The sequence below is a fragment of the Physeter macrocephalus genome, chromosome 1, assembly GCF_002837175.3.
Source record: "Physeter macrocephalus isolate SW-GA chromosome 1, ASM283717v5, whole genome shotgun sequence".
NCBI lineage: Eukaryota > Metazoa > Chordata > Mammalia > Artiodactyla > Physeteridae > Physeter > Physeter macrocephalus.
In genome coordinates this window covers 101391330-101419300 of record NC_041214.2, presented here as the reverse complement: position 1 = coordinate 101419300, position 27971 = coordinate 101391330, and the positions used below count along the sequence as shown (strand labels likewise).

Genomic DNA, 27971 nt, shown 5'->3' with positions numbered 1-27971 from the left:
AAGGGAAGGTGAGTCTAGCATGCAGTATTTTCTAGCCCTAGCTCTCACATTATTACACATTTATATACCTTCTCATAAGTGTGAACCAAAAATACTCTTATCATCATTCTGTATGAGATACTTCTACACTTAAAGATTATCATCTTTTGGTAAGAAGAAAAACGGTCTCTTTACACTCATTTTTATTAAACAAATAAGGCTGGTAGAGGAACTTTTTATTTAATGCATAAACATATAATTCTCTTTATTAGAGAAATTGTACATATCGGTGAATATGGTCAATGGTCACATCTATGGGTTAATTCTTTAAAAATCAGAACCAATAATTAGGATAGATTCTATGCTCTCTTTGTTACATTGTGAAGTGTCTTGTGTAGTCATATTCTATTGTTGGAATGACAGCTTGTACAAATTTCAAGAAAATTAGAAGATACCTAAAGGTCTTTAGCTAAGGAAAACAGATTGGTAAATAGTTCTATGATTTAAGCTAACATTGTAAATATCCATTTTATCAAGCAATAACTCCTCAGAAAAAATACAGAAGATAAAATCTTAAATCAATTATATTATATTAAAAAAATTCATTCATGCAATTGGTGTCTATTCAACATGAGGCTCTCTATAAGAATGACTGACCCGGCCGCATTTAATATTTGCATGTAAGACTTCTTAATGAGTACAAGTTCATATTACCCCAAATATTTTAATATAAAAATAAGGACAAGGTTGTACATGTTTAAATGAGTGGGAGATGGTCTTTTTACTGCCTATAAGTTTGCTAGAGTATGTTAGAAAATGAGACAGTGTAAAGAATATAAAAGTACTGAAGGAAAAGAACAAAAAATAAGTAAAAACCCTCCATAAGGAATGATTCTTGGTTAGTATATGTACTTGCCATATACTATACTGGAATAGTCTTTAATAAATCTGCTATACTGGACTGTCTTTAATAAATTCCTGAATCTTTTTCTATGTTCCACTGCACTTAGAAACATTAAGAGATTAATTTTTCTCAGGGGAATTGATGACAATTATGAATTATATAGAGAATCTTCCAAGTTGCTACACAGCTTCCAAAACAGAGATAAATGCTCAAATTATGCATAATAGAATTTTAAGAGTAATTCTGGTTTGGACCAAAAGTTCTTGGTTTGTTTCAGTATCAAATCAGCCCCATGTTTCTCTGAGGCACACATTCTATTAGCAATGCTTAGGTTATCTGTAGTTCCAAGACAGTGGTGACCCCTCAGTCTACATCTAACACTGAGTGGCAGGAACCACCAAGTCGAATGTCAATCTAGCATCAAACTAATTCAAGCTATTTGGTATTTAAATCATTGACTCTTGACTGCTTTTGATGAATTCATGCTATGGGTACGTGTATTTCAGGATCCAGTAGTTTACTTAATTCCTCTTGTCAACCCCTGAGAAATAAAGAGGTGCTCTTATCTGGAGAAAAATGAAAATACTATATTTAAAGACTACCTGAAATAGATTTCAGGTGCTTGACTTTTTAATTAACCTATTTATTTAATCTGAATTCTTTCTTTGCTTCACAGAGACCTCAGACTGACAAAACCCAACTTTACTTTTACCTGATAGAAAAGTACATTTTTGATAACATGTTAAATCAGAAATATACTTGAAAAGATATTCACGTGTTATCCTCTAAATTCACAGGTTATTCATCTTTCATAAACAGATCAAGCACTTTGAGTTTCTTTTCCATAAAGAGTTCACAGTTGTGGAATTGCATACTCTCAGCCACTGCCTCAACAAACAAAAGCACTTGGCAAGCTGCTACCTAGAAGTACATATTGCTCTGAAGCTCTGTAACAAGGCAGAGCTAACTGGTGCACACAGGGACATGTGCTTATCAACTGAACAAGGCCAGAACTATCACAATGTAACATTTTCTAAATAAATTAAGGACTCCCACTAAGACTTCCAGATATGCGGGGCTAAAATAAGTTATACTACTGTGCCTTAAAGTTTATACTAAATTTCCCAAAAAGGGGGGAAAAAAAATCCCAGAAGCAATTTGCCTCTAGTCACATACACAGGTAAGGATACATATGAACACCAAGTTCTCCCCCTCCTTCTGCAACAGTCTCAATGATTTTCTTCATCACCTCAGCATGCCTAAAAGCAAAAGAACACATCTTATTAGTATAGATCAATTGGATCAAAGTAGGAAAAGAAAGTTTTTGTTTGCGAAGAAACCTACGTTATTACACCTACGTTATTACCGTCTGTGAATTCATTTTAATATATAACAGTACTATTGTAAAATATTCTCCTCCCTACTCCCCAACAAGCCAGATTGTTGAGTCATGCAGACAGTTTTATTGTAGCCATAGTAGTCACAAATGAACACAATGGGACTAGTTAACTTTCCTATAATGGGGGTAAAAGGGGGGTAGGGCAGAAAATCAGAGAAAGGGAAATCATGCCAGGGCATAAATACAGAGCAAGGGCTTCCTGCTCTGAGAAACAAAAAAGAATCTAAACAGGCAAATTCAAAAAAGCTACATGGTAACAGCTGGTTAAAAAAAACACAAAGATATTTATAAGGCTGTGATTTTGACTGTTTAAATGTTTAACAGAGAGTAAACCAAAACTGAGTTAAAGAAAAGCCAACTGGTCAGAGTTAAGAGGTTTATATATATATTTTTTTAGATTAAAATTATCTGATTCTATTTAGAAAAATGTTTTTGGCTTTATATAAAGAAGGATATTTATCTGAAGTTTTCCACAAATTTTTTTGTGGCCAACTGGTGAATCTCCTATGCTATAGAAAAAGGTGGCATCAAAGTAATTGCCTGAGCATATAATTGACAAAAGGGCACTGTACAAAAGAAATGAACTTTTACACATATCCTGGCTTAAATAACACCACTTCAATTTTTATGAGTACAACCTTTATGAAAGAGGCAGTCAACTTAGAAGATGAGAATAAATGTATCGGCCCTGAGAATATGAAGACATAATCTGAGGCAGCCAAGGGCAAGGCCTAAAATGCCCTTGCAGTCTCATTTTACAGGCCCCCAGCTTTTTTTTGCCTTATTTACATTATATTCCATAATACAGTCATTTACTAAACTGTTTAACATCACCAGTTAAATTACTTATCTCTTTTTCCCACTGAGTAAAGTTTATACTTCAGAAAGAGACCTGCCTCAGTTTGATAAGCTCTGTCCTAAACTCTCAAGCCATAAGAGGAACCAAAAAAATAACTCTCAAAAATGAAAACCTTTTAGATTAGATAATTTTAGATAGTTTTAGTTTTAAACTAATGACTCTTGAAATATTTTTCATAGTTAGCATTATTAACACTCTTAACATAAACTTGAAAATGAACTAGACTTCCTATGGGATAGATTTTTGGAATAAAAAGGTTGTTAAAAATGAGAAGAAAATATTAAAGGATTTTTAAAAACAAGACTGTTGCCTCTAATTAGTCAATGGAATATCAGAGTTTTTATCTGAAAAATACTGTTACCAAAATTGCTCAATGATTTGTAGAAGTTACCCATTAGAAATAACTGAAAGAATTTAGCATGTAACTTTTTTTTATGGAAAATTCTAAACAGATCATATATATAGGTTCAGTTTCACTTATTTGGCCCTGTGAAGAAACATTAATACAAAGAAATCCCAAATTATAAAATGTACTTGATTTGGTAGGGCTGAAAACCTCTTAATTTAAAAGTAAAGGAAGAGAAATTCTACATACATCTCCCTTCACTAACCAATAAAAGGAGATAAATAGGTCACCTAGAAAAAGCACAAAGTTAACTTTACATTGCACGTTCGCAGAAAGATATATCACAATAGAGCAAACCATGTCTAAATGATTAGTATTTTTTAATGTAAAAAGGATCTTCCAAAGTATTCTTGGAGCTAATAACAGGAGTGAAATCACAAAGATCTATACTATAACTAAACACACACAAAGGACAAAAATTCTTCTTAATGAATTTAAACTTAAAGGAAATTGGTAAGGTTTTTTTTTTCTTTGTCTTATATATTATTTAAGCACAAAAACATTCCTAAGGAAGACAAAAGAGAATTTTATTTATTAAGTAAATTTTTTCTGTTTGGCCACCATGTTTATACAGACTCCCAAGTAGTAAATCCATGAAGTACACACACACACACGCACACAAATACACACACAGACACACCTGCATGGGTGAACTGAACACATAGGAGGTGGTGGAAGATGAGGGTGATTTTCAATGGTCACTGTTTTCTTCACATGATCTTGACTGATGTCTTCATACATGTGCTCAACTGTTAGAGGCTGCCGTTGCTAAAACCATAAAAAGTGCTTTGAAATTACTGTTTAAAAACTTTTAGGTCTAAACTTCAGGGTTTATACTTATCCCCACCTCCCACATCACTTGCAGTTCTGAAGTCTATACTATTTAGAATCACCAGATTATTCTGGGCAAAGGATTTATTTACACCAGGTAGGGAGGGAGGGAGGAGAGAGTCTGTCCATCAAGGCTATGTGACATCAGCCACCATCTAATACAGAAAAGATCCCACAAAAAGGCAGGTTCATGGCTATCAAAACATTTTATAACTTTATAACATCTTTTAGGCCGATTTTGTTTTATGTTCTTGTTTCCCATTTATAGTCACTGGAATGACAGGTTAAACAAGTTAATTTTATTTCAGTTATCCTTTAATTCAATTAAGTGAAATTCTTAAGGAAAAAAACTACATGCAATATGATCACTCTGCAAATGCCTATATATCCAATAGATATAATCCCAAACAAAATTTAATACAACAAACCAACTTCAATTTTCCTCACATTTTGAAGGGATAAATAAGCTCAGGGACCAAGAAATAAATGTAACAGATTATTTCTGTTTAATTCTTAGCAGTGGTGTTGTTACAATGAATAATTCACAGTTTCTTCAAAATAAGAATCAAACTTAACATTTATCACAAAATTATAAAACAAATGATTTGTAAAATTTAAAAGGCAAAAGTATATATCCATGGGCCTAATGACAAAAGAATTCAACACAAAAATTTAAAATATTTACATTAAAATGTCTGTCTTTATTTTTACCTCATCATAGCCGAACAACCATAGTCGTGGTGTCTGGTAATATTTATCATAAGTGATGTAAAGGTCATAAGTTCTGGTTTGCAAAATAGCATCTTCACCTCCAGCATCAGTTTTAGCTTTACAAGCTTCTACTAGTTTCCTTGTATCTAGAGTAGCCTGGTAATAGTGGAGAAAAATTTACAACCATTAAAATCACTATGAATGTCATGTTTTAGAAAATCTATTTTTCCCATCCCAAATATTTTTTATTCAACAGCAGATATAACAAAATTTAAAGCTAAAATGTTATATACTGTAAACAATGTACACATATTAAAAACTCATTTGATAGATCAAGATATTAAGAACACTAATTCCCAGGTTTACTCATTAAAAATTAACTAAAGAAAAAACTTGATTTACAAACCTCATCTGTTTCCAACAATCCACTCTCTTCATATTCTGTTTAAAAAGGCAACAAAAGATTAATCAAGTTCGAAGTAATTTCCTAAACCAAATTACATATTACTTCAGAGTATCATTCAAAACCTGGGTTTTTGCTTTTGTTCTGACTGAAGATATTGAATAAATATGAGGGAGCTAATTCTATACTTCTAAAGCAGCAGACACTTTACCTGACAAAGCCAGAGAAAGTTAGCAGGCTTAAGGCTTGGTCTGTGCTACAACAGTATCACTAATACCAACTGGCACAATAATACTGTAGAGCCCTAGGTGACTCCATAGGGTGCAACAAGGCTATTTATAGAATTGCATAAAACGTGCTCATTAAAGTCATCATTGACTTCCACTTGGCTGAATCCAGTGGTAAATTCCCAGTTTTCATCTTAATTGACCTCTCAGGAACATCTGGCATGATTTATTCCCTCTTCCTTGGAACGTTTTCTTTCCTCAGCCTTTAAGATACTACATTTTCCTGGCTTTCCTCCCACCTCACTAGCTTCTCCTTCACTATCTCCTATGCTGGTTCCCCTTCATCATCTACAGTAACTACGGGCTCAGTTTCTGGACCTTGTCTCTTCTTTACCCACACTTACTCCATTGATGATTTCATCTAGTCCCAATGGCTTTAAATGCTGATGACTCTTAAATTTATTCCCTGACTGCAAACATGGATACCTAATTGTTTACTTATGACTCCAATGAATGACTAAGGAGCAGAGCAAATATCACATGTCAAAAACTGAGCTCCTGACTCCCACTCCAAAGCCATTCACTCCTACAGTTTTCCTCATCTCAATAATGACATCTCTCCAGACATTTGGGTCAAAAACCTTGGAGTCACACTTGAGTACTCTCTCTCCCTCATGTCATATCCAATCCAGCAACAAATCCTTTTTCAGCCCTACCCTCAAAATATGTCCAGAATCTGCAGTTTCTCATCCCTTCCAATTCCTACTTGAGCCCATGCCACAGTCATTTCTTGCCTAGATTATCAAAATAGCCACCTAACTGTTGTCCCTATCCCTTCACTCTATTCTCAACACTGCAGTCACATTGATTCTATTGAGATGTTAAATCTCATTCTCAGTTGTTCCTCTACTTAGAAAAACCCTCTAATGGCTTTTTGTCTCACTCTGAGTTAAAGCCAGGGCCCTACACGATCTGGTCCCTGGGTTACCTCTCTGACTCCATGCCTTATTACTCTCCCCTCTCTCCTCTCTAGACATAGGAGCCTCCTTGCAGTATTTTATACAAGCCACACATGCTCCCACTTCAGGGCCTTTCCACTCTTCCTCAGATATCCAAATAGCTTGTCCATTCACTTCCTGCCAGGCTTTACTTAAAAGGCATATCCTCAATGAGGTTCTCCCTTGACTAACCTATTTAAAAATTACAACACTCATCGTACTACACGACTCCCTATCCCCTCCCACCTTTATTTTTCTCCCTAACACTTATAACCATCTAAGACAGTATATGTTTTGCTTATCTACTGTTTTTTGTCTGTGTCCCCTAAATCAAATATTAGCTCCATGAGATCATGTCTACTGCTTTATCTCCAGCATCAAATACAGTATCTGATACATAGATACTGTATTGCTCGATAAATATTTGATGAATGATGGATGAAAATTAACTGTTATTTTAGATACCAACAACACTGTTTTTAAGCAAAATTCCGTATACAGCAATTGTTTCTTTAACTCTATTCAAAGGAAATGTAACATACTAAAAGGTTGCCAGATATTTAAGGCAGTCCCACAGCTTGTACTCTAAAAACAGTGCTTTATTCACAAGGTTCCCCACTCCAACCGGAACTGTATGCCATTCAGAGACAAATGGAACCCAGAAAGAGGATTTGTACAAGAAGGTGGTTCTGACAGTTATGAGACATCCACGTGGAAATGAAACTAAACAAGTAGATGTGAAGTTCAGGAGATCTGGGTTGGGGGTTTAGACATGGATATCTTGAGCACAGAAACGGTATATGAGGTTGCTGTGAGCAATTTCGGTTACAAGTAACTCATTTGGATTTCCTCACAGAATAGGAGTACACAGTGGAAATAAGGACAAGGCTCTTACTAGAATTCAGGAACAGATATACAGCTAGGTTTCACAGAAACTCAAAAGTAATTTAGGAAACAAAACTGAAAAAGGTACTTTTAAGTAAAGGCTACTCTGGTTGATTAGGCTATGCTGTCACCTCCTCATCATCGAACACCACTTGCCATTATGGTGCTTCAACTCTACTGATACTACCTTCTACTTTTGCATTCTCTCTCACTAAATCCTATGTATTGGGGGGATTTAGCCACCTTACAGCCTCCAAAATACCTGCCCTGTCTTTTTTATGTCCTCTTCCTTTTTCCAACTAACCCTCTCTATATACATACACATATTCATAAACTCATAAACTCTCATAGAGAATCTAATGTAACTTATACACAATTTTTCCTGTTGTAAACAATTCTGTGCCAGACCACAGTATTCAATTACAGAAGTCATAAGAGTAGATAAAAATCTACCTGGGAGTGAGCAGGAAAAAAAAAAAGTGAAACCCCATGAAATAGTAATATTTAACAGTGAAGCAGAAGTAAAAGAGCCCAGCAAGATGACTTAAAAGAAACAGTCAAGGAAAGAGGAGGAAAATCCTGTGTCAAAAAATCAGGGAGGAAAAAAAAGAGGAGGAAATGGTTAATAGAATCAAATAAATAATGCAAAGAAGGTAAGTATAATAAAGACAGATTGGATTTAACAGAGAGGTTGTCCTGATGACAGCAATTTCTTCATCTAATTTTAAATATCTGAGGTTTCACCTGTATTAAAGATTATCATGCTAATGAAATAGGAAGCTTTGAATAGCCGTATACTTTTAGACCTGTATTACCGTGTTCTGTTAGTACAGTGGGTTTCAATCTCTTGTAACAATGATTCACTAATGCAGTGAGTCTCAGCTAGCAATCCTAGGAAGGCACTTCAGATTTTCAGGGAGCAGTGAGGGGGATTCCATGTAGTTCAAAAGTCCCCATTAAGAATCACTATCATAAGGTTTTAGTAGTAAGATGTTATCAAAAAGGAAAGAGAAAATACTAAATGCCAGAACAAATTTTGTTCTGTTCTGAAAGAATTTAAGAATTAGCTTAAGAATCTGTGTCTTACGGTACCCAGCATTAAAGATTTATGACCAGTACTGATCTCAGCAGAAATAATGCTATCACGGCTATGCTCTGGGTGAAGCAGAAGAGTCCAAGACCAAGATAAGTTCTGTGCTGATTAAATTTAAACTAAACAAATCCTCTCTAGGCTGTTAAATGTTAAATTTAGAACACAATGGAGTAGAATTCTTAACTCACATCAGTTACATAAATTCTAATAGCAATATTCTATTGTGATTAAAGCAAATCCAGAACACGAATACCTTCCATATCTGCAGCTTCTCCTTCATCTTCCTCTTCCTCCTCCTCACATAATGCTGAGCAATCTTGGAGTTTTATACTGTCCTTTGAAATTGATTATATTTAAAGTCACTTAAATATGTTCATTAGTTCAAATACCAAGCACCCACACACCAGCACAGTGCTAACTAACCACTGTACAAATAAGAGTGATAAGGTATTTCTTATGCTCAAGAAACTCCTCCTTCAGATGACAAACCCATAAGCCAATCTTTAAGAGTGATGTGCTAAGTGCTGTGACTGAAAAATATAAAAGTATCATAGAAGCACCAAGTCATCTAAAAAAGTTGCCAGTTTCACTTCCAACAAAACAATACTTCTAGTTAAGCAATTCATTAGTATTAGAAAACCAATTCAAAGTTAACTTGCACACTTAAAGGAGAAAAAGCTATATATCTATAAATCACAATACATTTATAAGTTAAATTTATTATTATAAATAAATATCATATTCTCTAATTTGTTAACATTCCTGACTGAATTAAGCAATTACAGTTATTAGAACACATAGGATTTCAGTTCTTAACTATATTTGCACTAGAATGAAATGCTAACCAAAGCCAAGCCTAATATACAATTATCATTTTCACAAAATTAATATTCTAAAAATCTGAAGTCACAGTAGGTAAAAAAATTGGACATTTAGTGTCACCTAATTTATAATTTTACTCTGGATAGCAAGTATTCTAAACACTAAATTATAAATAATCATGTAAATTCTATATTAAACAGGAAGTGACAGGGAAGACATATTCTAGTTGTAAATTATTCTAAATATTCGACATTTACTAGGACATAAGAACGTTAAGTGGGATACAAAGTACCATATTAACCATTATTGCATTTATTAAAAATTCTTAAAAGAATTACCATAAACCTATCAAACAATGCTATCCACACTCCTCTGCCATTTATCATTCCCAAAGTCTGAAGCATACATACTAATGGCTGGAGTAAACAAGAGCTTCTGAAGCAGCAAAGCCATTTATGTAATTTTTCCTTTATCATTCAAATTCTCCAAAAAGTAAAACTTCAAAAGGATGAATTCTCAGACTAATGAACTGAACCTTAAATCCCTGGCAAGCATAAAATTGTACACAGAGAAAAAAAATATTGTTTTGGTTTCTCACACCTTCTGTTAAGCCCCAGTAACAAATCCCAAAAGATCCAAATGACAAAAACACATAAAGAAGACTATCTTAAACTAGGAACTGTTGTATTTGAATGTTTCATAAGGACAAAAGGAACACAATTATTCTGTCCAAATATTCTATCCTCTAAGAGATTTGACTGTGAACAAAATAGTTAAGAAAAGGGTGAAGGCATTTCATATTTTTTAAATATTATTTCAAACAACTGAATCAAAAATACGAAGAAACTATAATCATTCTTTCTCTAGAAATGGAAAAGCTAATGTAATACAGATAGTCTAAATTAACTGAAAACTTTCAAGCAGAAAATTTCTACCCAATTATATATTTTTACCCTTCCTTCAAATAAACTGTACAATAAAACCCATTTAGCTTCCACTCATCCAAAATGTTGATTCTGGATGACATAAACTAAAGTTTCCTTTAAATTTTCAAAACAAAAAATAAAACAAAAAAACCAAGAATCCCTCAAATTAGCAGTAAATTAAGAAACTACAGAAGAAATGAGTAAATTACTTAATGTTTAAACTACAAATTTAAACACGATACCATCAGCAGCTACTGATCAGAAAGTAAATAAATCCCCTCAAAACCTCCACTTGAAGACCATTTGGTACTTATACTTAAAAAAGCCGTTTCTTTTAAAATGGTCTAGAAATCTTCCCAATTAGTAAAAAAATTTGTAGATTTTAACCAGTTACAATCTCAAAAAATGTTCTTCTTAACCATTTGACAGATTAAAGAAAAGAGAAGCACTGGGAAACAGCAGTGTTTTGGTATGTTGATGTAGAAAAATGAGAGGGAATAAAATAACTGGAATTTAAAAGAGCTTGATAATAAATAATTGGAGCTTGCATAAAAATGATATGAATAATCTCAAAATAAATATACATGCAAATAACTAGGTCACTGAATTTAGAAACGTAAGTAAACAACCAGTACCTTGCTTTCCAGTGTAATCTCCTTAACTGCTTCAGTTATTCCTGCAATACCTGTTTAAAATTCAGCAGAATATAACTAAAATTAAATTGTAAACATCCTCCATTTACCTGATTTAAGAAATATAAAAATACTTAACGTTACCTAAATTCTCAAAGTTCTTTGAAATGAGGAGGCAATGTTAGCAGAACTTTTACAAATGAACTCTAATAAGAATAAATAATCCCAAAGGCACCTTTCATATTAAAAATAAAACATTTTAAACACCAATTTAATATTTTACCATAAATTAGCCTACTCTATCATTCCTCATTTACTATTCTTCACTTATTTACTTTCCTTCTGTGAGTCTATCTAAATAAATATTTATCCTCAGAAAATGAACAGATTAAGAGATTACAGGAGTCATACTGGGTTGGTCAAAAGGTTCATTCGGTTTTTGACATAAGATGGCTCTAATAGCACTTAGTTATCTTTAACTTCATTCCAAACAATTTTGTTATAGATTCTATGTGACAGCTGTCATATCAGCATGCATTTAAAAAAAAAAATCAAAATTGGTGAATTTTTGTGTAGCCATTTTACTGTTGAGGATGGAAGAAAAAAAGCAACATTTTTGGTATATTATGCTTTATTATTTCAAGAAAGGTAAAAACATAACAGAAATGCAAAAAAAGATTTGTGTAGTGTATGGAGAAGGTGCTGTGACTGATCGAACATGTCAAAAGTGGTTTGTGAAGTTTCGTGCTGGAGATTTCTCTCTGGACAATGCTCCACGGTCAGGTAGACCAGTTGAAGTTGATACCGATCAATTCGAGACATTGACTGAGAACAATCAACGTTATACCACGTGGGAGAGAGCCAACATACGCAAAAATCAAGCGTTGAAAATCATTTGCAACAGCTTGGTTATGTTAATCACTTTGATGTTTGGGTTCCACATAAGATAAGCAGAGAAAACTTTTTTTTTTTGGGCTGCATTGGGTCTTTGTTGCTGTGTGTGGGCTTTTTTTTTCTCTAGTTGGCGGCAAGCAGAAGCTACTCTTCTTGCGGTGTGCAGGCTTCTCACTGCGTTGGCTTCTCTTGTTGTGGAGCATGGGCTCTAGGTGCACGGGCTTCAGTAATTGCGGCACGGGGGCCCTAGAGCACGCAGGTTTCAGAGTCGTGGCACGTGGGCTCTGGAGCGCAGGCTCCGTAGCTGCAGCGCACGGGCTTAGTTGCTCCGCGTCATGTGGGATCTTGCTGGACCAGGGATCGAACCCAAGTCCCCTGCAATGGTAGGCGGATTCTTAACCACTGCGAAGTCCCTGGAAAAAACCTTCCTGACTGTATTTCCACATGTGATTCTGTACTGAAACATAATGAAAACGTTCAGTTTTTAAAACAAGCTGTGACGGGCAGTGAAAAGTGGATACTGTACAATAACGTGGAATGGAAAAGACTGTGGGGCAAGCGAAATGAACCGCCACCAACCACACCAAAAGCCGGTCTTCATTCAAAGAAGGTGATGTTGTGTATACAGTGGGATTGGAAGGGAGTCCTCTATTATGAGCACCTTCTGGAAAACCAAACGATTAATTCCAACAAGTAATGCTCCCAATTAGACGAACTGAAAGCAGCACTCAGTGAAAAGCGTCTAGAATTAGTCAACAGACCAGACATTGCACATTCGGATTTCCATTTATTTTGGTCTTTGCAAACTTCTCTTAATGGAAAAAAATTTCCATTCCCTGGAAGACTGTAAAAGGCATCTGGAACAGTTCTTTGCTCAAATATATAAAAGTTTTGGGAAGATGGAATTATGAAGTTGCCTGAAAAATGGCAGAAGGTAGTGGAACAGAAGGGTGAATACGTTGTTCAGTAAAGTTCTTGGTGAAAATGAAAAATGTGTCTTTTATTTTTATTTAAAAACCGAAGGCTCTTTTTGGCCAACCCAGTATTTACATTTAAACCTGCAATGAAATTTTTTCAACAAGATACTGGTTATACTAAATATGCTCTTTAGGGGCTTCCCTTGTGGCACAGTGGCTAAGAATCTGCCTGCCAATGCAGGGGATACGGGTTCGAGCCCTGGTCTGGGAAAAATCCCACATGCCGTGGAGCAACTAAGCCCGTGAGCCACGACTACTGAGCCCACATGCCACAACTATTGAAGCCCGCGTGCCTAGAGCCCCTGCTCTGCAACAAGAGGAGCCACCGCAATGAGAAGCCCGTGCACTGCAACAAAGAGTAGCCCCTGCTTGCCGCAACTAGAGAAAGCCCACATGCAGCAACAAAGACCCAACACAGCCAAAAATAAAATAAATTAATTTTTAAAAATTAAAAAAATATATGCTATTTGCTTCAGAAATCCAGGACATTCAGAGGTAGTAATATCATATAAGGTTTATATGGGACTTTCTATTTTACTGTTTCTATATCTTATATAATCCTTACAAACACTATTCTATAAGGTAATGATTTCTCCCTATAAAGAAATGAAGTCTCCAGAAAAAGAAAGTAATTTGCATGAATCTCACAGACAGTTACATGAATAATCTGGGACTCGACCTACACCTTTTTGGTTCAATGCTCTGTCCAGTGCACCTCATTAAGCAACTACCTTGGAACCTACTTATCTCAATGAAAGTGACATTAAGCAGATGGCAGCATCATAAGTCAGTTAAATAATATTTCTAATTCAAAATACCCATCAATGTTCTCAATTAAATAGTTCAACAAGGATGGGAAATATTAAAGAAAAAAAAACCCTAAATACAAAATATGCTTTGCTCCTTTGTTAATCTTCTAAAGCTTTGATATATCTGTTCAATATATCCAAACCAAAGAATGACTCATTTTCACAAATGGAAAATGTCACAATCCACAGCTCTGGCATAAAACTTTTACTTCACAGTTTTTCTAGAAATTATTTTATAATAGGTATGATTATTTTATAACAGTAAAGCCCAAACATTAACATAATAAATTGCTATTACAAAAAAATTCACTGAATCTACTACATAGAAACAAAAGAAAATAAACCTCTTCAATCTGTTTAAATATAATGTAGTAGTATCTCATTAAACCAGACTCTCCTAAAAGTAGGACATACTGGCAAAGAAAAAGAAAGCTCAAATGATTCTAATGAAGGTAATACTCTATAAGGCTGTGATGGTTAATTTCATATGTCACCTCAACTTGGGTAGGTTATTGTGTCCCATAGTTTGATCAAAAAGCAGTCTAGATGTTGCTGTGAAGGTATTTTTTAGATGTGCTTAACATTTAAATCAGTATACTTAGAGTAAAGCAGATTACCCTCCACAATGTGGGTGAGCCTCATTCAATCAGTCGAAGGCCTTAAGAGAAAAAGACTGAGTGCTCAAGAAGAAGAATTAATTCCACCTCCAGACTGCCCTTAGACTCCAGCTGCAGCAATCAACTGTTCCCTGAGTCTTCAGGCTGCTGGCCGGCCTGACCTTTACATTTCAGAATTGTTAGCTTCCACAATCACGTAAGCCAATTCCTCAAAACAAACCTGTCTATATCTATATCCATGCTTTCTCTGGAGTACCATGACTAATACAAGGGCTAACAGAAATAAAAGAAACCTGAGAGAAGAAAAGCAGTGATGAAGCAAAGGGAACTGAGGTGAATAAAGAACCAGGCACCTAGCCTTGTGAGTCAGCTGGAAGCACTGCTTTAAGCCAATCAGAATATAGTTTAAACCTAAAATTCTGAAGGTATCTTTCATAAACATTACTTAGAATTTATGTACACCAAATTAACTGAAGTATAATACCATGTTGCTTTCTATGTAAGAAAATGATGCTACTTGTCTTCTGTCAACATGGCAAACATTTCTTTAGTTGTAGAATTTCTGTAATAGATTTCTGTCAATCCAATCATTCCGGCACCTGCTTATCTCTGTGATGAATGCCTTTGTAAATATGTACCTGGATTTTGGGGTAGGGGTTATGGAATACAATACAACTAGACAACTTGAGAAACTCACTAACTTGATATCAGAAATACAGTGCTATAACCAATGGCTCTATTCAGTCAATAGGCAATTTCCTACAGATGTGCTACTCACATCTCCCAGTCACGTGAAGACTAAAGCAGAGCAGCTAAAAGACTTTGGAAAGATCCAGGGGAAAAAATTTTAAAAAAAAGTCCAACAGCACTACTCAGTGAAGAAAAGAGGATGATTTTTTAAATTATTTTAAGAAGTTGTTCAATCTATTTTCTCTAGGCCTTGACAAAACAACATTCAATTCATTAAGGAACAAAAGAGCTTCAAATCAAGGAGCTCAATTCCTAAATGTGTTTCTATATCATCATAAGGAAATGATGGCAGTATCTTTTATTCAGAGAAGTGGAAAAATAGACTTAATGAGGTACTTTTTCCTGTGCAGATTATTTAGCCCTCTGACTACTGCAGTAAGTATCAACTGAGAGTAGCAATTTTGCCCCTCGCAGAATATTTGGCAATGTCTAGAGGCTTTTCTGGTTGTCACGACTGGGAGGATGTGACAGGCATCTAGTGGGTAGAGCCCAGAGATACTGCTAAACATTCTGCAATGCACAGAAAATGCTATGACAAAGAACTATCCTGCCCAAAATGTTTATAGTACTAAGACTGGGAAACCCTGCTCTAGCACTACATTTGATATACCTCCTACTCTCTAGGAGTTAGAGGGAGAAAACTTGTTTTTAGTATCCTAGATTTAAACTCAGAACATATTTTCTTTATGAAAACTAAGTCATAATATGCCTTTATGTAGCCTTTTTTTTTTTTAAATCAAGGCTGTTATAAAAGATTGTAAAGGAGTTTAAAACAATTTAAACTAAATACATGCCGTTCTACTCTCCTCTTACCTGTATTATGATAAGTATCTACCCATCCCCCATCACCATCATCTTCTTCAATGATAGCTTCCAATTCATCTGAATATTCCATCTGTTTGCACCGCTTGTAGCATGGCACTATAAAAAATGGCAAAAACAGTTACTGGTACGTAATCTGCTTCCTATAAATCCATTAAAAAAAGAGAAAGTTTATTCCATAAAATATATTTCTGCCACCAAAATATTAGGTAAATATTATATTTTACTTCTAATAGGAGTACTTAATTTAACAGTTACATTCAACCCACAGACAAAATTATTTGACCACACTTATCTTTCTCTAAATAGCTTTGTTAGAAGACAAATACAAAGGCTCTACTGGGAGTGTTCTATATATTCTCTACCTTGATGATCTGTGAACATCAACAAAGCTAAAGTCAGAGATGACATTGTTCAACCTCAGGCTAATGAATAATATACTATTTTAACAGCTTTACTCTCAGAACATGGAGGCACCACCTGTTATACTCGGAGGTGGTAGAGGTGACCTCTGGTTTGCAATGCTGAAGTAACTTTCAACATGTATTTCATAATTCACATTTAAGCTCCAGCTATTCATAATGGATAAACCAGTTTAAAGTTCACTAACCTGCTAAACTTTACTCTCTTATACAAATTGGTGCCAAGTTTTCATATAGCAAATGCATCGATTAACAGGTATTATAATTCATATAAGCCTAAAATTGAAAAATTATAAGGTAACAACATTACGACATGGGGTCAAAAAAATGCTATTAATCTCCTGATTTTTTTTTAAAACAAGCAAGATATAAATGACCAATCCTATCAAAAAAACATATTGTAGGAAATAAAGAACTGATGTTTTGTACATGTTTTCCCTTTCCTATAATGAGTGAGCAAATTAGAATAGAAATCAATGTATTGTTATGTGATTACATAGGGACTGTAACAACCTTTTGATGTTGTTTTCAAATTAGCTTCATAAATAACTTCTTTAACTTCATAAATACCTGTTTCAGAAACATTTTTGTGCCTACAGGCAATCTTTCAACGACACAATGGACAATAAAACCTCTGGCTTTGAGATTTTAGATATCAAAGATAGTATCTGTTATACTTTCCATGAAAAATTTAAGTCTAAAGATGATTAAAACAGCTAAAAAGATTATGATTATGAAGTCTGCTTAAAAAGCCCAATGAGAAAAAAGTCCAATTTTGCTTACAGCTCTTTTCCTTCATATCTTAAAACTAGACTTTTTTTGGCAAAAAGAAATAACAAAAAGGAAGGAGATAAAATCAAGTATGGAAAAAATACCCTACCCATAGAAAATCCAGAGTTTCATTAAATTCCCAAATTTCTGTCTGAGGGAAGCTGCAAGTACCACTTTAGGCATGAATTAAGATCAGCAAGTGCTAAGGTTTTTTTAAAAATATAACTCTTTGTTTAAAATTAACTAATATATACAACATAATTCTTACCATTTTTGGTGACCAAAAATTGTTTGCCTGATGGTAGGTAAGCCTTCACTTTCAATTCCTCCCCTGTAGCCCTTTAAAAAGAGTGAAAAGCACCAAAATACAAAAAATATTTTAAAAGACAAAGACAGAAGATATCACATGTTAATCTCAACACTACACAATCCACACCCCTGAGAAAATTATTTTAGGATTGGTTTGGGAAGGATGCCATAAGTGACATACGTCACGGCAATGAAGAGCATAGCAATATTTATTGTAAGTGAAATGTACCAAGATATGCAGACAGACCAAAAGAATTTGGATTAAATATTAGACAAAAAGGTAGAATAATACAGAACTAGATTATGAAACTATTGTGTTTGCCTCTAACCAAATATAATCTCATTCAGATTTTTAATGTTAAAGTACTGCTCATCTGAAGACCAAGAGGAGGCAGAAAAATAGCTCCATGACATTACATAACAAAGTAGGTGGTTCGTAAGTCCACATTCCTACCACTGTATTAAAACTGGAACTAAGAGATAAAAGATGCTTTGAATCACAAGATGATAATGTTGAGAATAATAACGGTTGTAACAAACAAAAAACCCTTTTATTGAGTGCTTATTAAGTATAGGACCTAGAACTGTAACACGCAGTATTTTTATATAATCCTCAGATATCTAAAAAGTGAGTAATATTTATATTCCCATTTTATAAGTAAGTAAACAAAAGCTTAAAGAAGTCAGGCTGCCCGCAGTCACAAAACCAGAAGGTAGAGGAGCCAGGATGGAGCCAAGTGACTGTAGGGCTCCTGCTCTTGAACACTGCTCCCTCTGTGGGTCAGAGCCAGCTATTTGATTTTGGGGGGCTACTCTGGAATATCTCACTAAGAAATTTGTTCAAAGATTCTTCTGTGGGTCACCTAGGGGAATTGGTCAGAGCTAGAGTGGCATGTTGTAACTGTCACAAATATAAATGAGCATAAATTTTGAGTTCCGCTGCCATGTTAAGCTTCAGTCTAAACTTCAAACCATAGATTTGAGCATAAGATAAAGCCAGGAAATGTCCTAAAACCATTTGGCAGGCTTCTAGTATCTTTAGGCCATTTCCAAGTGTCAAATTCAACAACATCATGGTAATGCCTCAAGTTCTGCGGGAAGATAATATAATACAGTCATGATGGCACCTGTAAACATGAACGTATAGCATAGAAATGGTCTGTTTCCAGCATTGATTTAAAATGAATTGTTCCTTTGGCCCCAACAATTTAGCCAGAAATATAGACATTGGAGTGTGATATAACTGAGTTCTAAGTTACAATAAAATTATTTAACCATCACAATTTATGAAATGGAACTATAAACTACCACCTGCTAAAAGAAGATCCTGTCCATATATACCAACCCCTATAACAATACTATAAATTATATAACTAAACTAACTAGACTACTAAGGGCTTCAACAAAGAAATCTGAATAAAGAAAATGTATATCTATCACATGTGTATTGAAGAAAATCCTTATTTAGTTCTTTTTCCATAAAATGACTATTACCTTAAATTTTATATATCTATATGACTTGAAATATACATATATATTATAGACCACAACACAGCTAAATATAGTTTTAACAATTAGGGAGGAAAAAAGTCTAAAATCAGAGAGCTTCTATGATATGAACATAATTTAAAATATGGAACAGAAATACACATAGGAAAGACAAGGACATAAAAATAAATGAACCTGACATTTTGGCCTTCCTTGGTACATAAAAAACAATGTTCTACAAGATAAAGAGCAATTGATCAAAAGCAGTAAGAACTATTTTGGATATGTGTTAAGCATAAAAATTAAGGGTAGGTTGGGCATTGGCCAAAGGCTTGGTGACACAAATGCAGTTTCTCTTTGACTTTTGAAATACTGAAAACAGTCCAGGAACCCATTTTATTATTTTACGGATCCCAAAAGGCCCACGGTCCCCAAAGAGGGGACAGACAGAATCATGAAACTCACAGAGGGGCAAGGACTTGTTAAAAAAAAAAAAAAAAATTAAGGGTAATAGAATAGGCCACAGATGAAAGAGAATTCTAACTGTGATTTTAAATAGTTTAATTATTTAAGCTCTTTAGATATTAAGGAAAACATTATCAATTAGAATCTTGTTAATTCTAGAACCCCTGCTCCTGTGATTTTAAATAGTTTAATTATTTAAGCTCTTTAGATATTAAGGAAAACATTATCAATTAGAATCTTGTTAATTCTAGAACCCCTGCTCCCAAATCAAAACTCTACCTTTCAACTACAATTGAAAAAGTGTCACTGAGGGAAAAAAAAGGATGTAACAAGTTGAACCACTCATATCCAAACAAGATGATAATTCCAAACAATTCTAGCCTAATTGAAATAGTCTGCCAGTACTGGGATCAGTTTTGCAGCTACTGCCAGTTGCTGTTATCGTAAGTACTCAAAGTAATGAAACTGAATTTGTTTTAAAACATTCTGTTATTATTCAGATATTTAAAAAACACATTACGAGAACTGCTAGTTGCTTAAATTACTTTATAATTAAAAGAAAAGTTAATGAGGAAAATAAAAATTTGAAAAGTCTGTTACAAGTAGATTTCCAATTAAGACCTTATTTGGTAACATGAATCTCTCAACTTTTGAGCTCATTCCTAAAAAGGGGAGAAACTTTTGAACCTTAAAGAAGGTCTTATGATAAAGAACCATAAGATTCTGCAAAACTCTGCATTTATTAATGTCATAAAAAAAGTCAATACATTTTAATTTGAAAAATAAGCTTATCAGGTTCCTTAAAAAATTAAAAATACAACTACCATATGACCCAGCAATCCCACTACTGGACATATACCCTGAGAAAACCATAATTCAAAAAGAGTCATGTACCACAATGTTCACTGTAGCTCTATTTACAATAGCTAGGACATGGAAGCAACCTAAGTGTCCATCGACAGATGAATGGATAAAGAAAAGGTTCTCATGAACCTAGGGGCAGGACAGGAATAAAGATGCAGATGTAGAGAATGGACTTGAGGACATGGGGAGGGGGAAGGGTAAGCTGGGATGAAGTGAGAGAGTAGCATTGACATATATACACTACCAAATGTAAAACAGATAGCTAGTGGGAAGCAGCTGTGTAGCACAGGGAGATCAGCTCGGTGCTTCGTGACCACCTAGAGGGGTGAGATAGGGACGATGGGAGGGAGACGCAAGAGGGAGGGGATATGGGGATATATGTATACATACAACTGATTCACTCTGTTACACAGCAGAAACTAACACAACACTGTAAAGCAATTATACTCCAATAAAGATGTTAAATATTATGCTTATGAACAGAAAAAAAAGCTAATCAAAGTTATTAAACTTCTGAAAATTATTTTTTAAAGACCCACCACAAGAACAGACTTAGACACTATAAAGAAATGGAATACTGGTAAAGGAAGTAAGGCATTTATCTCAAAAATCTCCATCTTTTGTGCTAACAGAGCAAAACAAAACAGGCATAATGTTCAGTTTTTCTTCATTTATTTTACTTTAGCAACACTGGAGCACTATTTAATAGAAAAATCTACTAGAGGAGGGTTAAACAGGTCATTCTAATTTTCATGCACTAATCTATTTTGTAAACTGCCAAAATGATGAAATCACACCTTTTATAAACTTTCTGTTCCTCACTCGAGTACTTACCATTGCCATGTTGGACAGTGGTGGACTAAGTGATCTCCAGCTGCCACAAACTATTGAAGATTTAGAAGAAATATGAAAAAAGGAAAAAAGAAAAAGTGAACATCATTGAATGTAAGGTGGCAAAATACCAAAGGGATCATCCTGGGTAACCTTGATTCAAAATAATCAATTAAAATGCAAACAGCACCAACCTGCTCTACCATCCTAAAGATTTATTTTTGAGTATTTATTAAAATAAACTACAAAATTTTTAACATCCATGAAAATGTAAATTAATTTTGGAAGAAAAAATATTGAGTGCTGTTAATTTTTTTATTCAATTGTAATCACTGGATTTAGATAATGCCAAAAGCATACAGTACCATGAAATGAATAAGGGTAACACAATAGGATTTTAAAATGCCAAAAACCACTTTATGGATGAATAAAATGTAGAGTGATTCTTGCTAATGGTTGAAAAGTCAATGAAGATCTTCGAAAAAATTACTAAATAACTACAGGTCTATGATGTAAGAATTGTTTATTACATCACAGTGCACACAGTTTTTCTTCCTCATTTAAAAAAAATTTAAGTAACATCTAATTTTGAAAGCTTTTCCACACTATTAAAGGAATCATTAATAAAAGTGAGAAATGTACTGGCAAACAATGGGGAAAAAGTTAGAAGCTTTTGGATTGAATCAGAAAACACCAAGACAATTAAGAAATTGAATCCTCTAACACATCTTGGACTTTCTGGGCAGGTTGAACATTGTACAAATTTTTGTTTTTCTTCAGAAATGAAAAACAGACTCAGGAATAAAGGGTTTAATCTTCTGAGAATTTCCATTATAGATGAGCATGGACTGATCTTATCGCAAGACAGAAATCCTGCTTATTCTTGAGAGCAGAAAATGAAAGTCTGTTAAACATAACTGCAATGTCCCAACTCAAGCTATATGCACACATACTTCCCCAATTACTATTTTACAACAGCTCTAACTTAAAATCATATATTGTTCATGGGTTTATTACACAGCAAAAAATTATATTTAACCTTCTAATGTCTTTCTGAGAAAAGTATGTCTATGTATGATATTTTGCTTTAATTTGAGAGAATAAAACTCTATAAAGAATTCTGACAGTAACTTCTTTTAAGAAGACAGATTAACAAGATAAGATTTAGCAGCATACTCCCAACAGTAACTTTACAAAATGTTTCTGTTCTTTTATTTAAATAATTTCTTTACTACTTAAAGGGATTAGGTAAAGACAAAAACCCAAATGAAAGCAATACCCTCTCCCCCAGGTTTTAAGCATTTTGGGTCTTTGCAACCAGATGCTGCATAACTCTATGGCTATTGGGAACTAATTCATCATCACCAAAAAAGTATTAATTTAACAAAATGCAAGCAAAGCAAAGAATTAAAAACTTAAAAACTCTTTAATGATACTGCCTTGAGATCACAAGACTCTAATATTTTATTCCCCAGCACCCCGGTGGCATCCATTGAAAAAATAACAAAAACACTAGAAGATAAGGAAAAATATAAAAGAACATAGAATTCCTATGCTACTAATGATATTTAGTACATGTATATATCTGCTCTCATTAGCAGTGGCCATTATTATTATTACATGCTTCCTATGTTCAAACAAAAGATTCAAGTTTCTAAATTCTCAATACTGCTTACAGTAGCCTTCTCTTAGTGATTAAATATTGGATAAGACTGAATAACTTTAACAAGGTAGAATCAATATTAACATTCTGATGAGCAACTTTATTCTTCAAGCTATCCTCTATTACTAGTACTCTACTCAAGTCATACACATGTTGTATATTAAAGTATTTTTAGTCAGACAGTATCATATTAGATAATGCCTGTCCTTATTTTTAAACACAATACTTCCACACCTCTCAATGAAAACAAAAAGATAGTTAGAGGCTGACAGCCAGAAGCCCAGAAACAGTAAGAGAAAACAAATGAATAGATCAACTCAGTATAGTACTGATCCAAAGCATTTTGTCTTCTGGTTTTCTTCCTCTAGACTCATTCTAATCTAATTAAATCCCATAATTGCACTCTATCTCAATTCAGCATTATGTGGTTGGTACCCAGCTGAGCTAGTTTTTGCCTTGCATTTGTTTAAAAATGGGGAAATTCATAAATCACTTCAGATACAATTAAGTGTAAGAGTTATTCACTGTAGGATTAGTAGCTGTTTTAAAATGGTTTGCTTAATTCTATTCAATGACCACAGACTTGTATCTCTAAATCCAACCATCTATTTACCAATTAGCCATTTTCACATAGAGGAGATAAAGCCGAAGAGTACAAGAAAAACAGCGCACTTTCATCTCTGCTCTTTATTTTAGATACTGAGTTTCAAGAACATTAATGATATCCTTAAGCTCAAAATTTAGTTTTATTTGGCATTCAAGGTATTAAACTCATGATGCCTAAGGCAGACTGGGTTCTTTAGAGAATGTCGAGTCAAAATCCCTCATCTTAAAGATGAGGAAACATGAGGCCTGTGCCTAGACAGATTAATTGATTTGCCTGAGTCAGAATAGGAGAAATTAGAGAAATGGGTCTAGAAGGCAGGTCTTCTAGGTTTTATCCATACTATTCTGTTTTCACTAAACATAAAGACAATTTTAGATAAAAATTTTAGATAAAACTGTCAGTTAAGCACACCATCCTTTGACCTTACAAGGATTTGGGACTGAAGAGATTCCATCACAATTGAAAACTAAAAGATCAGTTAATTCCTTGGCCTGAGGTCTTGGAATTTACAACCAGATCATACAACATGGCTCATTTCAACAAAGTTTCATTGCCAATGACTGGTACTTTTAATGAGAGTTAAAGGTGAAGCTTAAATAAATTATTTGCCATTCATTAAGACTAAAAAATAAGTCTGATGTAACCTTAACTATTCATAAAACTGGAGTCCAAAAGGATTTTTAGACCAGAATGCATTTCTCTAAAGACAACAAAATAAACTACCTAAAGGAAAGACAATACTTTTATTATACAGATTTAGTGAACAAGTAAAATGATTCCTCAAAACATAAATTTATATTAAAAGTTCAATAAAACACAACTGGCCTATAAAAGAGCCATTTGTTTCTGCGTTAAGCAGATTCATCATTGTCTGGTTAGTAGAAAAAGTGAAAGAATGGTGGGAAAAAAAAATCAATGTTAAATATGTAGCAATAAAATATTTAAGCTGAATACTGATAGAAAACTTAATATCCAAGCATTGAGACAAAGTTTCCAAATGGAAAGCCATGAAAACTCATGTTTGGGGTAGAAAAAAGCAAGACAACAAACACCAGAGTCCAGGGCACAGCTCAATATAATACAAATATGAGTGAAGGATAAGTCACTATAGGAATCTTTTCCATTTCCTCTCCCACCCTCATCTCTAAATAAAGAGAAACTACAGAAAAATATGAGAAATGACAAACTGAGACGGAAGTTACATTTTCTTTTATGGGAAATAGAAATTGCTATTATTATAATTACAATTACAAAATTGTAATTACAATTACAAAATTGCTTATAGTCAACAAGATCTAATTTTACTCAAATCAAGATTAAACTTCAAGATGTTTTCTTATAAAACACAAAAGCCACCCAGTTTTATGTAATTGTAGAATATAATAGGTTTATACTGTTATCTTCAATACTCACCTCTTCTGGGGTGATAACACCTGTTTCCTTAAACTTTGATTCCTAAAGAAAGTAAAAAGAGTAACAGTATTACACTATCTATCATTTTCAACTGAAAAATGTTTGTGGGCAACTATTTGCCTGGTACCCATCTAGGTAATGGAGCATGTGCAAAAAAACAATCTGTCACTGGTACCTGACCGCAAGGAATATGTAAGTATAACAGAGGAAACTGACATGAAAATAATCACAACATAATGTGATCAGTGCTATATTAGAGCAAAGTTCTTTGGAAAAACATTCAAAGATTTATACAAACATTAAACCTCAAAATAATTTTGTGAAATGAAAATATCATTATTTTACAGAACAGAAAAATGTCTTAAAGATGTTTAAATATATTACAATTCAGCCAATGTCTCATTTGAGTAACATTAGAAACCAAATCTAGAAGTCCTAAATCATTTAATACTTTCCCATTATTCTCATCTCCACCAAGATATTATACAATATTCTCTCCTCTAAAGCAAGGATGTTACTTACCAAATTTTATGGTAGAAATCTACAAAAATGAAGATTCATTTATGAACATTAGTGATTCAAAAAATACCAAATAACTACTATATGCCAAGCCCTATTTAAGGTAATAGGGACATAGAGTGAATAAAATAGACCATACCCCTCCTTGTCCTCATAAGAAGTTTAAACTCTAGTTCAGGGAGAAAAGCCAAATGGTCATCAATATCAAAAAGAAAAATGGGGCAGAGAGGAAACTGGTCAGGGGTGGAGGGAGAGAGATGGTTATTTAAAATAGGATGGTAACAGAACAAAGACCACACTGATGGGTGACTACAGAGACCTTAAGGAAAGGAACCAGCCACAAGGCTGTCTGGGGGAAGAGCATTTCAGGCAGAAGGAAGAGCAAATGCAAAACCCAAGGCAAGAGAGTGCTTGATGGATAACATAGAGCTCCGACTGGCTTTTAAGCAAAAGTGAACAAGGGCTTTTGCTTAAAAGCCAGTAGTAAGGACCCTCTGCCAAACAAGTATAGGCTTGAAGATCATTTTAAGGACTTTGGCTTTTACTATACATGTGCCTTCCAAACCATGATTTTTCTTAATTTCTACTCGTTGGGATAAATCATCATCTATTTCCCAGGGATTTAGCTTTTTCTCCTTGCCTTCCCATGTCTAGTAGGAAACTACAAGAATTCACTCTGTAAACCAACAGTGTGCACAGGGAAGATCAAGGATAGGGTCATTAATTCTGCTTTCCTTATTACTAAAAATACATACAAGCTAACACATCCTTTCAGTTTGGTGAACAAGTAGAATGCTTTCTCAATACATAATCCTATAAGTTCAAAATAGCAGTTTTATACTTTATTTGGGAGGTTTTTTCTCTTGCTCCTCTCTCCCTGAAACTAAAAAGTTTTAATAATTGTGTATTATTTCAATGCTGTATGCCTAGTAAGTTAGACGTTTCTGATAAGATGACATAATATGCAAAAGAATCATTCGATTCAAATGTCAAAAAAATTATTTTCAAAGTTGACTGAATAATCTTAATTATGATGGGTTTCACAGTAAACAAATGTAAGCGTAGCGAATGTTGGAGTTCTCATTTATAAACTTTTTTTTTAACTTGGCCCAACAAGATATCATTTTTAAACCATTCTTAGAAATAAGTATTTAAAAACTACAGGACTAATATTTCGCTTTGTCATGGAAAGGGAGCAAAGTAAAATCTTCACCAGAGTAACTTCTTGACTAGAGAGGAGCAACCATTTCCATGGATATTTCATCCTACACTAAGATTTGTAAAATTTTAATAAAAGCTTCAAGAAAAAAAACACTTAAGCAAGAAATCGCTATTCATTTACTATCACTGCTCGCTTTTCAGAAAGGAAAAATAAAGATACAATAACAAAAAACTTACCATAAAGGGTTATAAAAGAAAAACTCGAATGCAATTCTAGAAATTTATCTTTGAAAATAAGAAAGTCAGTCACTGCTGTAAAAGCTAACGTGTCACAATTTTTAGTTTAAAAATGCTGTTATTGCCAATGTAAAAAAAATTATGTATCTAGAAGGGTCAAGCTGCTCCGTATTATCACTGACGTCCAAGATGAACTAGTTTCAGCTATTTTAAAACTTGGGAAAGGGGGTTTTGCCTGTAAACTGGGTTTAACGGTACTGAAAGAAATAATGTTGCAAATTTCACCTTGTTCCACTGAAATCTAATAAGCTGCGACCTCATTCACAACTTACTATTTCAAACTCCTAATTACAAGCCTTACTACGAAATTTGAAAGAAAAAAAGTAACATGTCATTTTAGTACCAAACACTGATTCATTTCTTTAAAATAAGCAAAATCCTTGTTTAAAAAGTTCAAAAGACTTCCAATGTTAGGATTTAATGTTCTAAAACCCACTTAGGTGCGGACTACGTTCCAACCCGATGTACCCGGACGAGCTGAGTTCTGGCGGGTGAAGTACGCACAGAGCGTCGCTCCAAGTTTACCCTAGAGAACAGCTAGATAAGACCGCAGGAGGGGGCTGCACCTTTTCCCGCGTACCACCCTTGCCAGCTTCCTACACCGCTCCCCACCGGACAACACCATGACTCCCCCGGCGTTCGGTCCTTGGTCCCTGCAGAGCCAAGCGTGACCCTGACAGCCCCCGGCAAGCCCGGCTTACCTTGAGGACCGGGGTCAGGTACTCAGCCACTTCCAGTGCCTTTCCCTTCACCGTGTTAATCACATTCTGCATCCTGGGGCCGGAGTAGCGGCCGGCCCCGCGTCGGAGAGGAAAGGGCAGCTGGGACAGTGGTCGGGAGTCAGAAAATGTCCCTGCTGCCGCCGACTCGCCTCAGCACCGGCCGACTGCACCCGACGGGACGGGACGCGACGGGAGGGACGGGACGAGGGGGAGGGGCGGCCGGCACGGCGCGCAAGGGCAGGGCGCGCGCTCCTCGCGCCCCAGGCAGCGCGCAGCAGGCCGGGCCCAGCTGTCACCTGGCCGCGAGCGAGGGCGGCGGGTCTGCGCTGGAAGAAGAGGGCGCACGCGCACCCCTCGCCCTCTCGGGAGGAGTCTTCTCTGCCAACCTTCACTCGCGCCCCTTCCGGCTTCCGCTTCTTACTCTCGCTCTCTCGCCGTAGCTCCGCCGCCACCTGGGCCTCACGTGACACAGGAGTCTCCGGGCACGTGACGCGA

At 34.9% G+C, this 27971-nt stretch overlaps 1 protein-coding gene across 1 annotated transcript; it reads right to left on the bottom strand.

The window, feature by feature from the left end:
• Positions 1-179: 179 nt before the first annotated feature.
• Positions 180-27943, bottom strand: ATG3 (autophagy related 3). Its single transcript, XM_007104001.2, has 12 exons — positions 27456-27943; positions 24778-24819; positions 21098-21147; positions 17406-17476; positions 15936-16043; positions 11079-11128; positions 8949-9030; positions 5496-5530; positions 5090-5245; positions 4188-4315; positions 2074-2142; positions 180-434 (listed from the first exon to the last, which is right to left on the bottom strand). Exons 1-12 carry the CDS (start codon positions 27525-27527, stop codon positions 353-355), a joined length of 945 nt encoding a protein of 314 aa, XP_007104063.1. The 5' UTR covers positions 27528-27943; the 3' UTR covers positions 180-352.
• Between the last annotated feature and the right edge of the window lie 28 nt (positions 27944-27971).

Bases quoted from the DNA above. Each gene is read 5' to 3' on its own strand.
- ATG3 (XM_007104001.2), bottom strand. From the start codon at position 27,527: ATGCAGAATGTGATTAACACGGTGAAGGGAAAGGCACTGGAAGTGGCT. The intron at 16,044-17,405 runs GTAAGAATTATG...CATTTTTTATAG, and splicing joins ATTTTTGGTCACCAAAAATG to TGCCATGCTACAAGCGGTGC. The intron at 11,129-15,935 runs GTAAGAGGAGAG...AATTTTAAACAG, and splicing joins AGATACTTATCATAATACAG to GTATTGCAGGAATAACTGAA.